The sequence below is a fragment of the Conger conger genome, chromosome 8, assembly GCF_963514075.1.
Source record: "Conger conger chromosome 8, fConCon1.1, whole genome shotgun sequence".
Taxonomy (NCBI): domain Eukaryota; kingdom Metazoa; phylum Chordata; class Actinopteri; order Anguilliformes; family Congridae; genus Conger; species Conger conger.
This window is the reverse complement of record NC_083767.1, coordinates 55908717-55926210: the sequence shown is the minus strand read 5'-3', so window position 1 is coordinate 55926210 and position 17494 is coordinate 55908717. Positions and strand designations below refer to the sequence as shown.

Sequence of the window (17494 nt, the reverse complement as noted above, 5' to 3'; positions counted from 1 at the left end):
TCCAGTCATATACATATCTGCACTTATTGCTGCAACATGGCACTGTTGATTTGGCAAAGCCCAGACAAGGATGCGCCCCCCTCCAAAGCTCATAATGCCAAGCGTCACTTCTTATCGCATCACTGTTTGCAAGACGGGCTTGCACAAGAGTGAGTCAGAGTGGGATTATGGGGACCTCATCAACCAAAGGGAGTTGTTCTGCACAACGAGACATTGCCGTCTCAGCCCGCTGATACTTGTACCATCCCTGGGTGAAGCTAGGGCCAATGTGTGTTGGCCTGCGGGGGTTGAAATAGTCTGGATTCAATACGCGACTGTGGACCCCATCCGTTAGACTAGAACTGAACCAGGACTGGATAAGTCTTACACTAGCTCCCTTTTTAGAGAGCTCCTCTCCAATGCCACTGCTGTAAAATCCAGCGATGCCAGCTTGACCAGCTTGATAGAGTATGGAACCCATTTGTTGGCAGCATGATGGTTTGAGGTTCATTTGATACCTTGGACCATTGATGGCTTAAAGCCAACAAATGTGCTCCAGACTGTATCCGCCATACAAACACTAATCTAGTCCCTCCTCCCAATTTCCATTGAGATCCATTCAAATGCAGAGAGTTTTAGTATCAGTTGTAGGACAACCTGAAGATAAGATATCCAGACTCTGATGATGTTGATAGGTCACAGGCATAGCGAAGTCATGGCGTGCAAAGGATGTGCAACCAAATACAAAACATGACTCTTTTATTTTACAGTTTGTAAATTTGTCTCAAACATTGAAATGGGGGACTACATATAAAAAGTGCTGTAATTACTACATTGTGAAACCATGGCGATACGAAAATGTATAAAAATGGCCTTCAATGAAAGCAGTGAGACTGCGCTTTGACCTGTTGACCTGTGAACTGTTTGATTACAAACAAAAAAAAATATGGGAAAATAAAATACAAGGTAATTAAAAACCTTTGAATGGTTTGAATTTCTTGCAAGATAACAATGTCTACTTATTTAAAATTAAAATGTAATTAGATTAGATCGGTGTAGTTAGATTGACAAGGTGGGGTGGTGGTGGGAGGTCGTCTGGGGACAGACGGCCCCCTGTGTTTATAGGCTGTGTTATGGACACCTGATGCTCACTGCAGCGGCAGACTTTGCTGTAAGTGGTGCTGCTGTAGCCCGTTCCACAGTCTCAGCAATCTAGTCAAATTCAACTGGCTGCACATACTGCCTGACCATACTGAATGGGAGGTGGGGTGGGGGATTGGGTAGTGGAAATGATATTGTAAGGCCAATATTTCTCACAATTTCCATACTGATGTATAAATGAATAATTTATGAACTGTCTCCTGAACTTCTCTCCAATATAATTTAGCATAGAATTTACAAAGTAATACACTCTACTTGGAGAAGGTAACAGTATAAGTGCAGTAGTCTTCATGAAGTGATGGAATAGCCCCAATAACAAGGGTAAACCAAATGACACACGGTGCAGTCCATAAGTATTTGGACAGTGGTACAATTCATGTTCTTTTTGGCGCTGTACTCCAGCACATTGCATTTAAAATTAGACTGTTGGCTTTTCAGCTCTTTCTGATTAGTCAGGGATGTGAATAATCAGAAACAGTTTGTTTCTTCTTAAGGTTGTTCCAAACAGTTTGTTTTGTTAAGCCCATTGTTTGTCTCTCATTATATTTTTCTAATTTCTCAGCCTCATAATTTGTTCCTACACTTTCAATGGTACAACTCTGGTCCTCATGTTGACAGACGCCAATAACAGAATCCAAAGGCAATCAAGAGCCTGGAATCAAGACTAGATAGTCAAAGCTTAGCTATACCTGCATTAAGCAAGTGATTGAACACACCTGATGAAATCAAAACAGCAAAGAAGCAAACGGTCCAATTACTTTTGCTCCCCTAAAATGGGCTTGCCTGTGTATAAAAAGGGATGTAATTCCTACATGGATCACCTGATATGGATGTAAATGCCCTCAAATTAAAGGTGAGTATCTGCACTTTCACTTCATATTCATTGTTTGATTTCAAATCAGATGTGATAGATAGAGTACAGAGCCAAAAAAACAGAAACTGTGCCACTGTCCAAATACTTGCTGATTGCACTGTCAATCCCACTCTTTAAATTTTTTTAAATTATTTATTCTGTAACAGTTAGGCTGGGGGCTGTGGGTGGTTTTAAGACTACGGCACCATTCCAGGTATTGTTTACATGGATTCTCATTCAAAGTGTTTGTTACTAATGGTATTGTTTATATGTGCTCTGTCCTTGAAAGCATGGAGATTAACTTTCACAATTCATATTTTCTCTGTCATGGAGTGTGAAACAGTTGGCCTCACTGGGGTGACGGTCATCCGTTTATCACCCTGGAGCCTGGATTAGCTTTACGGCCTGTATGTCCTCTCTTGTGTGACTCAAACACGGTTCATAACCATTACACCAGAGATCCATTTCAAACTAATTTGGAGAGGAATGAGGGGTAAAATACTCTGAAAATACTCTTCGCTCATATTTAGGAGGATAATAGGAATCAAAGTATTCTATCAAATAATGTAATGTGAACACCCCAGAGTCAGCATTGATTCCCAGGCAAGTAGTAAATCAGAGAAATAAAAGAATCGCACGCAAAGTTTTATGCCCCCCAGGTTCAATTTATTTGCTGGGAGGCACATTTGCGGGGGCGACATGGCTCAGGCAGTAAGAGCAGTCGTCTGGCAGTCGGAGGGTTGCTGGTTCGATCCCCCGCCCGGGCTGTGTCGACGTGTCCCTGAGCAAGACACCTAACCCCCAAATGCTCTTGACGAGCTGGTCGGTGCCTTGCATGGCAGCCAATCGCTGTCGGTGTGTGAGTGTGTGTATGAATGGGTGAATGAGAAGCATCAATTGTACTGCGCTTTGGATAAAGGCACTATATAAATGCCAACCATTTACAGTTACGCTGTGCAGTGCGACAAACGGACTGCACTTAAGAAGCATTGATATGTGCGTGGGGGTTTTTTTGGTCTACGGAATGAAAAGTGTTGCCTTGAAAATCCCAAGCTACGTTGTAACTCGGGCGTCAACAAAAAGGCGATATTGTCAGTGTAAGTGACTGCGAAAGTGAGTGTGCACCGGTAGGATATTTGCAGACTCGTCTCAAGTAACAAACTGGTGGGGCTGGTGGGCTCTGCTAGTACCGTATCTTGTGTCTGAGCACAACGGGGCACTGATTCAGATTCTTCAGGAGTTGAGGGAGAGCAGCTGGGTAGCAGGAGGTGAGTCACTCTGCCATTTCTGTGGAAACCGCATCAACAAACCAGTGAAGTTGCCGGAGGAGCTTGCCAGCTGGCCCGGGGTGTGTGTGTTTGTGTTGTGGGGGGGGAGGGTGGGTGGGTGGGGTGAGCGGGGGTAAGGGGGAGAGGCCGTCAGAAATGCTGCCTTCCTGTTCACTGTCGCAAATTTTTCAACCCCCACGACTCTCATTGTTTACATGTAGAGTACTATAAATCAAATGTGGAATTAATGCTCAAATATATCAATATATTTTTTTGATTTATCTACTTTCCAACAGGAAGGCATTCAGTCATCTAAAAAAAAAAAAAAACACATAACAAGGGAAACCTTTTTTGGGCAATCATTTTTTATATGCAATACCTTATCACATACTCACTCCTGAGTATTCACTTTCAAGTAGGAAATAAATGAATTCCAGAAATATGAAGTACTGGAAATATACATAATTTATTGGACATCTTTCACATTGTACATTGCATTCACCCATATATTCACAAAGCCAGCAGTCCACCATGTTTACATAGTACTTCTGTTTTTTCCTTTCACCTATTCACCTGTTACGCCCCCCTTCTGGTGCAGTTCTCCCATCACAGTCGAACGCATCCACCTCTTTCCCTGATTCCCCCTGTTCCCAGTCTTCCTGCAATGCGCCCTTCCTTCAGCCCCTCACGGACTTCTCTCTCACCCTCTCTTCATACATACTATCTCCTCCCAATCACAAATCTGTTAAACAACGCCCAAGCTTTCCAAAGCAAGTGTACTGTAAGAACTGGAAGGTGCAACCATTATGGCTGATTCTCCTATTTGGAAGATTACCTCTGTTTCCGATTGCTGTTGTGTGGGAGTTTTTGGCTAAGAAAAAAAAAAAACTGCCACAGTTAAAAATTAATTTTAACCATGCTCACCAGGCTTGCAGCAAATAAGCCTTGGCAACATGATTAGCCTTTTTTTTTTTTTTATCAAGTTTTGTTTCTGTTTGGCTTCGTGTAACACACTACTAATGTGACCCAGGAGTGTACTTACTCCAGCCTGTATTATATAAGAAACATCGAGACACTGTTGCACTGATGTTGCGCAAATCCACCAGGTGCCACTGTGGATGACCATTTCAGCTTATTCCCTCCACAACTTAAATATATCCCTGGCCTGTTGGCCAGACCATGATCTTAAGCATAACTTAATTATTGCATAAATATGTTTTTTTTTTGTTTTTTTTACAAACATTTTACAATGACTGGTCAAAGCTGACAGAAAGGTGACAGTAATGCAAATAACCACACTTTACAATAGTGGTATGCAGAAGAGAACAATCAAACCAACTGGCATTGTGCTTGAGAACAAAACTTCCATAGCTTGACATTCACCCATACCAGGCTTCACACAGTGAGTGCATGGGCCAGTGTATCAGCGTTCCTTTCTGCTTCAATCCAGACACTGCAGGAGCTCATACATAAAAAAGAATATTAAAACACTGTAGCATATTGAAGGCACTCTTCATATATGCCATCATTTCAGGCATGATGTCATTTCTTAAAAAGATAAAATGTTTTGGACTAAATTTGTTTGCTCACTGCCATCATTGTTATAGTGCATATAGTTGTATATCTTCCTCATGTTAAACCATATGCTGTCGGGAAGTTTAAAAAGGAACAATGATAAACTCCGCCCAGTTTGTCATAGCCTCATCAAACGTCTTAAGTTTTTTCAAGTATAACAGTCGTAGACAAACCTGAGAAGTTCTTGTGCAAACCCACATGTTGTGCTACAGAATTTGCTCACCAAGCACCCCTTTTAAAAAAAATACCGTAAAACAAAGCTGTACATCGTGTCACATTGACATTTTTAATCCAGACACAACTTAAAACAAAACAGAAAACAATATATGGACTGTCCTGCAGCTCCAATATCCAGGGTTACTGTTGTGTCATCAAATAAAAAACAGCAAACTAAGGTATGCACACTCAGGCACAAGGAGTATATGGATTGATTGAGGTTCTAAAGGAAATCTACAAAAAGCACCGCTGCTTGTAATGGAGTCCCAACATAAATTTGAAAAGGTATGCAGGACAACAAAGGACAGACAATAAAAATGTATTTTATATCCTCCTATTGGCTTTAGTCCAAATTAGCATTGTTATATAATGTAAAAAAAATATGTTTTCCTTCACAAAATGTTTTATTTGTTTTGCTCTAATAAAGCAGAGGGCAGTACAAAGATTGTCACCTTTTACAGTTTATTATTTATGTCATACGGTTTAAAAAAGCAGGTTTTGCCTCATCACTGCCGCCAATCACATTGTGGTCAAGCATACCTTATGATGGCATAAATGATGTGCAGTCTCTCAGACACTGACCAAATAAGCAGTTTATTTGACAGAGGACGGTGTAATAGCATGGCAGGCCAGTCGGATTTGAGCTTATTCTTCTGGGAGTGCATTAAGAAGGTGTGAATCACCACTGTAGGGAGGGAGAATTAGTGCATGACGATATTTGAACACCAGACATCATTCCGCTGAATGTAGGTTTGTGTCAACTGGCATCCGAGCCACCGCATCACTGCCAGTTACCCTGGTTTGACTTCATCTCTTTATACTTCAGTTCAAGCTCACCACCAGACTTGGCTCTTTCACCACTCAACCGAAAAATGGCACCAACAAGTTGTTTAAATCAGCATGGCTTAAAACCAGCCAACCTCACAGACACGCTCACACACACTCGATGGCTATTTTGCCCCGTTACACAGGGGGCAAAGGGCTCGCTGGGACACATAGAGGAGGCTGTCCCCTAAAGAGTCCCCACTGCAGCTGGCTCCACTGACCCAATGCTGCCCAGCATCTGGACCATAGGCCTCGGGAAGCACCAGCTATACGGAGAAACACGGCATCGTAGTACCAGGTTATTGTCACAATCACATATATAAATACACAGTATACAGTACCACGCTACGTACTGTAATTAAACTCAGTCTGTGAGCAGCGCTATGTGAGTAAGCAGTTCAGTAGTGCCGTTTTTGGGCAGAGGGAGGGGAGTGAATCTGTGGCTGGACTTAACCCCAGGCACAGTGAGAAGGCGTTATCCTGGCAGGGTAACTGTCAGTGTAACTGGTAAGCCTATGCTAAGCCCAACTGGACAATGACAGTCAGCACCCCCTTCTCCAAATTCACAATCCTAAGGTTTATTTTAAACATGCAGTACAATATGATTTCATCAACTTTGTGTCTTTAACTGGATCAAAGCAGTACATGTGATAGGACCACAACAGTGGCAGCCACTAATGCAGGGTGTCAAATGGCCAGGTTAAACCAGGTTTTAATGCACTTTTACAATAAGAATAAGTCATTTGATTGATAAACCGTCGTGATTCAATGCAGATATTGCACCTCCTGATAATGCTGGATGATAAATAATTGATGATAAATAGCTTTTGCTGATAGAAATGAATGAGATTCCGATTTTTGCTAAGAGATAATTGCTGTCTATAGACAAGTTTATAGCAGCAGTGCTTGTTGTATCTTTTCACTTGTGTTAAAAAGAGATCAGCTTATATACTGATATATGCAGATATTTACACAGAAAATAAAACCCACAGCTTGCATGTGCAGATCTTCAAAGATCCATTCTGCGAAATAGGCAATAAGCAACAAAACAGGAGGCTCGTGTGCTAAGAGGGGGTTGGGGGGGATGATGTTCCAGGTGGGGCAGATGACCATGAGCCATGGGCTTCTGGCAGATGCAGTGATCCCAGAAAGGACCCATAAAAACTCAGCATCAAGCGAATTGTGGGGAAAAAGCTTCAGAAGATGCCCCTGTATGGAACAGAGCATACAGGCCAATGAGGAACCAGGGACAACAGAAAACAGGAAACAGGAAATAGCAGAGCTCATCAACATTCTTCAAGAAAAATATTATTCACTTACCTCGAGCCTTTGGCCCAAATTTGATCATATACTGTATAATATATGAATATAATAGATCATACTGATCATACACATTGCATTGGCTCATATTTCATTGGGTTTTTTCTGACATAATAGGTTCTGGTGTACATGTCTATGAAGACTGTAAATGAAATTAAATTGGCTATGTCCAGGGTGGACCTACTTTTTAAAATTAGAACTACCAGCTAGTAGAAACTACCAACACTCAGTCAGTAGAGAGAGTATTGTAATTATACTGAGGAATGAGGGTAAACCGAGAGTAAACCATAACACGCATAACGTCGTCTAAGCAATCTCCAATGCCAGCACCTTCACAGCGCCACAGTAAAAGTTTAAAAAGATTTCTTTAAAATATAGGAAAAAGTGCATGTTTTGAGAGGGCTAGCTAAGGGTCTATATGCTGGGCCAATTACATTATTTGTTTATGTAATAGTTGGATTCCTTCTCCTGCTCGTTGCCTCCCTCTTTCCCTTTTTAAAAGAGCTGGTCTATAATAAGGTGACCTCGCCACAGCCCAGAGCCACCGATCCGGGCTTGATTTCTCCGAGCAGCTGTGCTGCCCCTGCATCAGCACAACAAATACTTTGCGTTGCGTGACCTTTTCCTCCTGTCACTATGCTGGAAATGGCACGCCCTCCGGCGCCCACCCGGGCAGCGAGGTCCCCGCTCTTCACAACAATGGCCGTGCGGTGCCTGTCCCTGCATGGACCCGGGCTACTACACAGGGGCCTGTAGCGTAGTGGTTAGGGTAAAGGACTGGGACACGTAAGGTCAGTGGTTCTAATCCCGGTGTAGCCACAATAAGATCCGCACAGCCGTTGGGCCCTTGAGCAAGGCCCTTAACCCTGCATTGCTCCAGGGGAGGATTGTCTCCTGCTTAGTCTAATCAACTGTACGTCGCTCTGGATAAGAGCGTCTGCCAAATGCCAATAATGAAATGTAATGTAAACAGCGGACGCCATCAGTGCGTGAACCAGTGACCACAAAACAACTCCGCCACTGAGGGACCGGCAATGATGACCTACCGTTTGACTGGCACGGTGACATTACAAAATGGCTGCTGTCACTGGGGATGGGCCTGGGTATTCAATGTGATCATTGAGCAGACAATGAGAAAATGGAGCTCGGAAAACAGACGTGAATGCATCAAGTGCAACCAAAGCACTTGTGTTGCTTAATGGTGTGCAAATCAAAGCACATGCTCTCCTTTCATTCTTTAAAGTTGGGCTTGGCTGACTAAATGGCACTAGCCAATTAGCTGTTTTTATCCCCCTAATCTGAGTATGTCAAAGTCTGAAAATTGACCCACCAACAAACACTCAGCTCATGCCATCAAAAATAACTGACATCCTTTGCTGTGTGAAAATGGAACTGTTTTTGTGTTTGGTGTGGACCAAGGTCAATACCAGTTCCTCAAATAACAGAAGCAGTGTCTACTGGTGTCAGGTTTCCCCGGGGAATAGTGCACAGTCACTTAGCACCATTGAAGCCATTTAGTGGAGTATGACACAAATGGGGTGGTAAACATGCTGTAGTACATCAGATAGTCTTCAGAAATCTGGTTCCAGTCATTTGAACCCTTCCAGATATGCAAATGTATACACTAATACAATATTTCAGTGGTCTTTTCCCTGGGGTCCCTAAAGGCACTCCAACAACACAGTCAAGTGACTAATCATGCAATTGAGCTTGTAGTTGAGACATTCACTCAATAATAACAATGAATTGATCTAATATGGGGATAGTCAGGAAGGAAAGTGAACATGGGTGGAAGTTTAAATGCTACAAAAATGCATTTAAATGCATGTCTTTGAGCCAGTGGTCCTCACTCCTGGTCAAGGGGAGCCACAGCTGTCATTGTTACTTGAGTATCACAGCAATTTAATCAGTTAAAGCAATTGATTACACAGTTAACTCAAGTCACCAGGTTTCTCAGGTCTGAATTTGATCTTAAGGAAAAAATTAAAAACAGCAGATAGCTCTCCAGGAATGAGTAGCACTGCAGTAAAAAGAAAAATGCATCCGTATAAAGCAGGGGTGTGCTAGCAGAGGACTGAAGTACAATGAGAGAAAGCAAGCAGAGACAGGCTGGTGGCCCTAGACATAGCTGTTTAAACGCAGTGCACATACAGTGCCCTCCATAATGTTTGGGACAAAGACCCATCATTTATTTATTTGCCTTTGTCATAGATTTGTCATTAAAAAAATCACATGTGGTTAAAGTGCACATTGTCAGATTTTAATAAAGGACATTTTTATACATTTGTACATCATTTTTATACATCATGTATAAAATAATTTAGAATCTTTTTTTCCATTGGGTTCAACAGGACAATTTGTCAGGAGAAACAATTATTTCTGTATCTACTGCATATCTGGCAGCAGCACGGTGGTTTTGAGGCTCATTTGATACCTTGGACCCTTGATGACTTAAAGCCATTTCGCCACCAAATGTGTTCCATATTTCCTCAGTAAAATTTACAGCTGAATTTAGGCAACCTGAAAATAAGATATCCAGACTCATAATGATGTTGATAGGTCACAGACATGACTACTTTAATTTACGTAACGTTGCTGTGACCCAAACATTATCCATCCATTCATTATCTGAACCCGCTTATCCTGAACATGGTCGCAGGGGGGCTGGAGCCTATCCCAGCATACATTGGGCGAAAGGCAAGAATACACCCTGGACAGGTCGCCAGTCCATCGCAGGGCACACACACCATTCACTCACACACTCATATCTACGGGCAATTTAGACTCTCCAATCAGCCTAACATGCATGTCTTTGGACTGTGGGAGGAAACCAGAGTACCCGGAGGAAACCCACGCAGACGCGGGGAGAACATGCAAACTCCGCACAGAGAGGCCCCGGCCAATGGGGATTCGAACCCAGGACCTCCTTGCTGTGAGGCGGCAGTGCTACCCACTGCACCATCCCTGCCGCCCCCAAACATTATGGTGCCCTGAAATGGGGGGAGTATATATAAACACTGCGGTAATTTGTACACGGTGAAGCCAAAATGTATTAAAAAATGGCCTTTATTAAAGTCTGACAATGTCCATTTTTTTATTACACATCTCAAATTGTGGAATACAGAGGCAAATAAATAAATGATGGGTCTTTGTCCCAATTGTTATGTGTTGAGGGCATTGTATATGTTGACACTCTGATACTCTTCTCCTGATGCATTATGCTATGAAGCAGAGGCAATATTTAATAATAATAAATAAATATGTGTTTAATCTGGACATAATAAAAGCAACTGTGGAATATAACCATATTGTAAAATTATGGCAAGACACAATACACATTTTTAGAAAATACTAATGAATCACTGGGACATGCTGAAGGGCACATTTAAACTGCTTAGTGTACCTTCTGCAGTCCTTGTACACATTATTTACCAACAAAAAAGGTACAATAGGTAAGATTTTTGTGTTAAAACTTTGTTACAAGACCACTGTAAATCCCTTCCTATCATTGAAAAAGTCTCACTAACTATGTTCACTCACCCTCTGCCTGTGTTTATAGTCCTTAAATTCGGGTTTCAAAATATGCAGTTGACAGGCCGGCACTCTAAGCTGGTTCTAATTGCCACAGCCAATGGCATGTCAACGTCAGCACATTCACAGAGAAGGGGTGGGATAAACAGTGTTTTGTTTTGAGTGTGTTTGTTGCTGCAATTCCTCTCTTGACCGTTAGAAGTCCAAAATTACCTATTGTACCTTTAAATAATGCATTTCTTTGGAGGAAAACCCATTCTCAAACCAACATGAAAATATAAAACTTTTGCAACACTGGCCTTATAACTTACTGAACTCCCTTAGCCTTTGGCAAAAAGATTTTTCTCCTATAACAAGTTGCAACCTCACTTGCAATCTTCAACTTCAGCCCCATGATTAAGTTCAACTCCAAAGCAAAATAGCCTACGTATACGCAGTTTTAAACATTATGTTTCTGAAAATGTATTTTAATGGGCTTCATCTAAACAAGTGCGTACTAATTCAAAAACATAATCCGGTTTTATCATCTTGCCCTCGCTGATGATATGCCCCTAGATTCACTTTTATCTACAGAAAATGTTGTGACCTGAGATGATGCATGCATACTAATTTATTTTCAATATAAATCTGCAGACATACTGAAAAATTACTGTTTTTGCTGTATTTTATTCATCTCAACTACACAACTAACCAAGAATATTTTTAGGACTGCTTGTCCCACTGAGACCATGTGTAGCTCAGTACACTAACACAGTGATATATTCCTGACATAAATATTAGAAAAGGCATGCTTATAGTAGGATAGACGCAGGGCTCCACTTACATGTAAAGATGCCTGCAGTTTACCTGTGCTCCACAACAAAACTCATAGTAGTTCCATCAAAGGAGGGAGGGGCAATGATCCGTGGGCCTTGCTGTGAAGTGATGCTGATGACAGGCTTGCCATCTCTGGTGGTGATGTGTTGGGACACGGGGGTCGTCTGCGGGGACTTCCCTGTGGGGATGTAGTAGGGGCTCTCCATGTAGGTCACCTCCCCCTGCGCCCCCATCATGTGGGGGGCCTTGTCCCCGCTGTCCCCCTCAGAGTGCACGGACATCTGGGACTGCAGTGTCCTGGCGGGCAGTACTGTCGGGGTGGGCAGAAAGCCGGGGTATATCATGTACGTGGGGGCGTAGGCGGCGGGGTTCAGGGCGAGGGGCGTGATGGGCATGGGCACCGGAGCCATGGGCTGCTGGGGCATCGGCACGTCCACGTACTGTCCGGTCTCCGGGTCAAAGAGCCGCTTGGTGGCCGGCGGGACAGGGGTGTCCACCAGGTAGTAGTGTCCAGTGGTTGGGTCCAGCAGCATCTTCCTTTGCATCTGCTGGAAGGGGTCCACCACCTGCTGCTGGGGAACCGAGGAGGAGAAACAGATCACCTGCGGCTGGCTGCTTGGCATGGCCATCTGCACCGGGTGATGGTAGATGGTAGCAGTGGGACTATCTGGGGATCTTGTCTCCATGATGATGGAGGATCTCTTCGGAGACTGCTTGTTGTCTTCCTGCCTCCTCGCATCCCCTTGGCTGGGGTGAGGGGCCGAGCCGGGTGTTTGAGGTTTGCCGCTGGTGGCTGTGAAGGTGTACACTGACGTCTGCTCTCGGCTGGAGGAGGCCGCCGGTTTGGCTTCCATCGCGTGGGCTTTGACAGGGATGGTCAGGTAATTCTCGGAGTCTGCAGCAGCGGACACGCTGAACGGTAGGAAAGGCTTCTCGGCCTCTGTGCCATTGGGCCTCTCACTATCCTCAAATATCCGCTTAGGGTGGGATATCTTTAATGACACTGGGAGTTTGGGAGATTTTGGAGCAAAGCTTTTTGTGCTGAAAGGTGCTTGTGAGGAGGCATAAGTTTGGGAAGCTTTCAAACTGGTGCTGCTGATTGTGGACGACTTCTGGCTTTGTATGAAAGTGGCTGCATTTTTGTTGCTGAAAGCTCCGCTTTGAAGATAGTGTGATTTTGCGCTGTCCTTTTCCTCCTGGCCACAGGGAATTTGGAGTATTTTTGCACAATCTTTTTCCTCTTTTTTGGGTAATATTTCTGACATTGATGCCGCTGTCAATGGAGGTGTTGATTTGTATGAGTTAGGATAGGAGTCCCTCCTCACAAGTCTCTCCAAGTTACCCGCTGATAAAGAGCTGGTTATATTCGCCAGTTCTTCCTCAAATTCATCTTTACCTGAACTGTCGTGCTCCTCTCTGGCAATAAGTGATAGCACGTGACTGTCTGTAATTGGCCGCGGCTCTGTTTTGCGCTTCCATTCGTTCCTATCAAACACATAAAGCTGCTCCATCGTTTTAACTGCAGCCTTCAGCTTCTCCAGTGCAGCCTGGTTCGCCATTTTTGACTCAGGTTTCCTGTCACTGATGTCTTGCTTTCTTTTAGCCGCTCCAGTTTCAATTTTCACCCCAACAGTCGCTTCACATGGGTCACTCTTAGGTTGTCTTACAGTGACTATTGGAGCTCTGCCTGCGGGTCGGTGTGTCGGCGTGATTCCGTTTCTGGCGCCCTCTACAGGTGTTTGAGGAGATGACCTGTCAGCCTCCAGTATATCCTCGGCAAGTCTGTGGTGTGAAACCTCGATTAAATTTCCAGATTGCTTCACATTGCTATTTGTATTCACAGACTGACACTTTATAACTATAGGTGAAAGCGATGCGGGGTTTCGGTAAGGCCCTGTTTTAGAAGCCTTGAGTTCAGAATGAAGGTCAGCAAAAGCAGTAGCCTGGTTCTCGTTATTATCCAAAGAAACAAAGTGATACGAGCTTTTTACCAATTTTCTCACATCTCTGACCTGGTGAATCGGTGTTTGTAGCTTGGACTTGTTTTCCCTTATGTCTCTGACCATGAAGTGCGGCACTTTTTCCGAGGACTCTCCCTTTAATGGTGCAACGAGCGCTTGACATTTAGAGTCATCAGCTGTCTTTATCAGGTTGGCTACATTGCAACCTATATTCGGAGTTAGAAGCTTAGCAATGTTGAACGGGTCGCCTTTGTTTTCTTTTACACACCGCAAGCTTATTTTGATTTCAGGTGACTTCGATGTTACAACACGTCTAGTAGCATCCGCAACGTAAAGAGTTTTATCAGAACGCAATTTCCCAACGCCTCCGTCCCCGTGATCCGTGGGTGCGCGAGTTGGATAATTAATATTCGCCAACGGCTTTCCAAGTTCACTCTCCTCAGACAGAACTTGGATACTCGGCACGAAAAGATGCGTCATTTTTGTTAACTTGTTGGCAACTTCGTCGTCTATGTCCGTTTCCACAAGCTTGTCGGTGAACGCAGGCGGTTTCCCCACTGGAGTTTTATCGTTTTTATGTTCCTTTTGAAACTCTAGCTCACCGTCCCTCCAGGATCTGAATGCGCTATTTTGGCTACGAAGCAGTGTGCTTTTAGACGCTTCGAATGCTCCTTTTTTAGTATCGATTCCTGCTTCATTTGTTGACTCTAAATTAGTTTCTGTTGCAAGAGTTAAAATGTCTTCTCTTGGACTTTCGTCCTTGTGAGAACTCGAATTAGTGTCCACTATGTCCCCCAGTTCATCCAAACAAACAATAGTTAGGTCAGAACCCGCCTCTGAGTACTTAGAGGTTTGCCTTTGTAACCCCTTTGAGTCTCCCAATGTAACTTTCTCCTTGTGCGTATCCTGCTCTTTGTATGAAAGGCATGGAGACAGAACAGAGGATTCACTGATTTCCCCTCGCTCCATTTTCCGCTCTTGTTCAAACTGAATTTTCTTGGAAATGACATTTTTAAGAAGGCTCGATGCGAATATTGCTTTCTTGTGTGTGTCTTCCATGGTTTCCCCTGGATTACAGGGTTGCTCGCTGGCCTCATTCCCCGACTCGCTTGGCAAGATGTTGGTAACTTCATCTGTGGAACGTGATCCTGCAGCGTTTTGCGCAAATTTTGCACGTCTATCGCTTCCAGGGACCCCAGCTTTAACATTGCAGCGAAAATTTAACGTTTCCGTTAACGTTATCATCCCACCCTGCCCTTGCCCAAATTTCCCCATGAGTTCTATCTTCTTAGTTGAAGATGATGCGTTTTTGGCATCTGACAAGTTGCCATTTAGTGCAAAGATCTGAGTCTGGGGCGCTTTTATATTAGCTAAAGTCAACCCCTTAATCCCTTTGCCCTCTGCATTCTTTGCGATTTCAAAAGTTGATGTAGAACTTTTATGGGATACTAGATTTTTATCTCTTCTCTGTGTCATGTTTCCATATTTGAGGTCAACAAACGTGGACCACCTGTTGATCCCCAGCCCGCGCTCTGACGCAGAAGACTCGCTGGAGGTACTGAAATTAATGGCGTCAAAGTACGGGTAGGCTAAACTTCTGAACGCCCTGGCAGTTAAATTGCGAACTTCCTTATCAGCATCGTCCAATTCACTTACAGCGCTGGACGCACCACTGGAATACTCGTTAACATCTTTCCCCTTTAATTTACTGCCAAAGTGCAGGCGACCGGGGGCAGCGATAAAACATTTCGCACTATCACAGATTTTCTCTGCTTTTGCGTCTCTAAAAACATAGCGACTCATGTCTCCCTCGTGCCTGGCATGATAACGAATGTTTTCCTTTTCTTCTATGTTGCTAGGCTCATTTATAGCTCTGGAAGTAGTTTTGATTGACAGGTGAATCTGTCCTGCTGAATTCCCTCTGCCTTTCTGGTTCTTTGACAGACCTTCATCTGAGCTGGCGCATTTGTCCGAGTCACAGAGATCGTTTTCACGCTTACTGCTGACGGCTACTCTGCTAGTACCGCGCCGGTTTGTATAATTAGATCGAACCTGATTGCTTTTCACTCTCGCTGAATTTCTGTCTTCTAGTACCAGTCTTCCTTCTATCGGTTCATCACTGTCAAAAGAAGCATAATCGACAAACGAGTAGACCAGGTTGTCGTCTTCCAAGTTACAGCAGGATCCCAACCCAATGTCATAATCGGCATCGTGGTCTAGTTCTGACAGCTGGATTTCGTGGGTTGTAATATAGTGGGACTCGTCCTCCATGGTACTGGGTGTGCAATGATCCGATAATTCCATGCTTACGTCGGCATCTGTTTCCATTTTCCTACTCAGGTACATATCAGTGTATTGCAATTCCTCGCTGTCAGAAGAAGTATCGTTTGGTCTGAAGTTGCAGGGTACAATTGCTGTTTGGGCTCCTGTGTCAATATCCCGCTTGTGAATTTGGTGTTTGGGACAGTCTGTGAAATCGTCATTGTCTTTCAAGAACTCAGGTGAAGAAGCGATTTCAGATGAGCCAGAGAGATCGCCCGGGACACACTTCTGTGCTCGGACATTACTTGAGCTTTCTTTATTAATGGATTTGCAGTCCATGATTGGGAGATTAGCGAAATTACTATTCCGTTCACGGTCGCCGGGGTTCCCGTCTCCCGAATCTGAAGTGGTGTCACTATTGCATTTAAATATGGCCAGTTGACTCCCTTCGCCGGTAAATGCAACTTTTACCGTTTTTGTGCCTTCTGCTTGCTTGCCGAGTGAATTATTCAAATCCGCATAGTTAGATTCTTCTTGTGTCCCGGAGTTGCAAATATCCTTGTCGGGTGTCAGCTTTCTGCATGGATCGGTAAGTCCTTCGAAAGTTAGAGGCTTATGAACGGCTTCCATTGTCGCTTTCCTACAGTTAATACAGACTTATTGTTAGGGAAATTATTTGTAACCCGGAACAGAGATAGAAAGTGACAGAGAAGAGAGAGAGGGGGGAGGGGGGGGTTGAGAGACGGAGAGCGAGAGAAAGGGAGAGAGAGAGGGGGAGAGGAGAGAGAGAGAGAGAGAGAGAGAGAGAGAGAGAGAGAGAGAGAGAGAGAGAGAGAGAGAGAGAGAATTCTCCTGGAATTCCGACTTCACTCCCTTGTGTCCAATGGTCCAAGCAGAGTCTGATAGTGAAGTTTTTGATGTGTGCTGCAGTTCTTGTGGATAAATGTTTGTGTCGCCTTAGAGACGCGAAAGCAAAGCATATGGGCATTCTTACTATTGCTGGACTGGACAGCACGTCATCTACCCTATCTGGCACATTTGAAATGACACCATGACCGTCTGGACTTATCATATCACTACGTCAAATGGAATATAGTATTTGCAAATGTGTATCATGCCTATTTACAGCAACAATCTGGACACATCTATATGCAGAGTGAAATAAGTGATAGTGTGTATATATTCGGACGCTCAATGTTTGTGTGAACAGGCAATTTTATCCGTATACTGTATAATAACGTATAGCACATAGGCTAGTGATATATGTCTTTCCTTTATTAATATAATATAGTTGTGCCTATGATTTGATAGTGACATGGTGAATGCTACATTCAAAAAATAATTGTTAGATTTACTTCCTTGACGTTAGACTAGAAAAGGCTCCCAAATTAATAAAAATGGAGACCCACTTTGGAAAAGCAATTTCCACATAGGCCTGTATCTATTCCCACATTTGCTGTGTTTAAAAGTACCAAAGTGACAATTATATTTCTCAGAATGAAATGATTTATTATTTACGTATTTATTGGTAAAAAACTAAAAACATTCTGCCAACCGTTTCAGCACCCCGCCGTTGGACAGCATCCACGTGACTCCAGAGACAAAAATGTGATAGATTTTCCTTTCTTGCTTATTATCTCTCTTGCTTGTTTATTTTCTCTTGGTGTAGCGCGCCATAGGTGGTATATTAGTTGGTATTTAAATAACCTATCTTAATGTGCTTTTAA

General features: G+C 43.5%; 1 protein-coding gene across 1 annotated transcript; it reads right to left on the bottom strand.

The window, feature by feature from the left end:
* Positions 1–3708: 3708 nt before the first annotated feature.
* Positions 3709–16726, bottom strand: c8h4orf54 (chromosome 8 C4orf54 homolog). Its single transcript, XM_061253202.1, has 2 exons — positions 11552–16726; positions 3709–7086 (listed from the first exon to the last, which is right to left on the bottom strand). The coding sequence occupies exon 1, from the start codon at positions 16395–16397 to the stop codon at positions 11571–11573; it is 4827 nt and encodes a 1608-aa protein (XP_061109186.1). The 5' UTR covers positions 16398–16726; the 3' UTR covers positions 3709–7086; positions 11552–11570.
* Between the last annotated feature and the right edge of the window lie 768 nt (positions 16727–17494).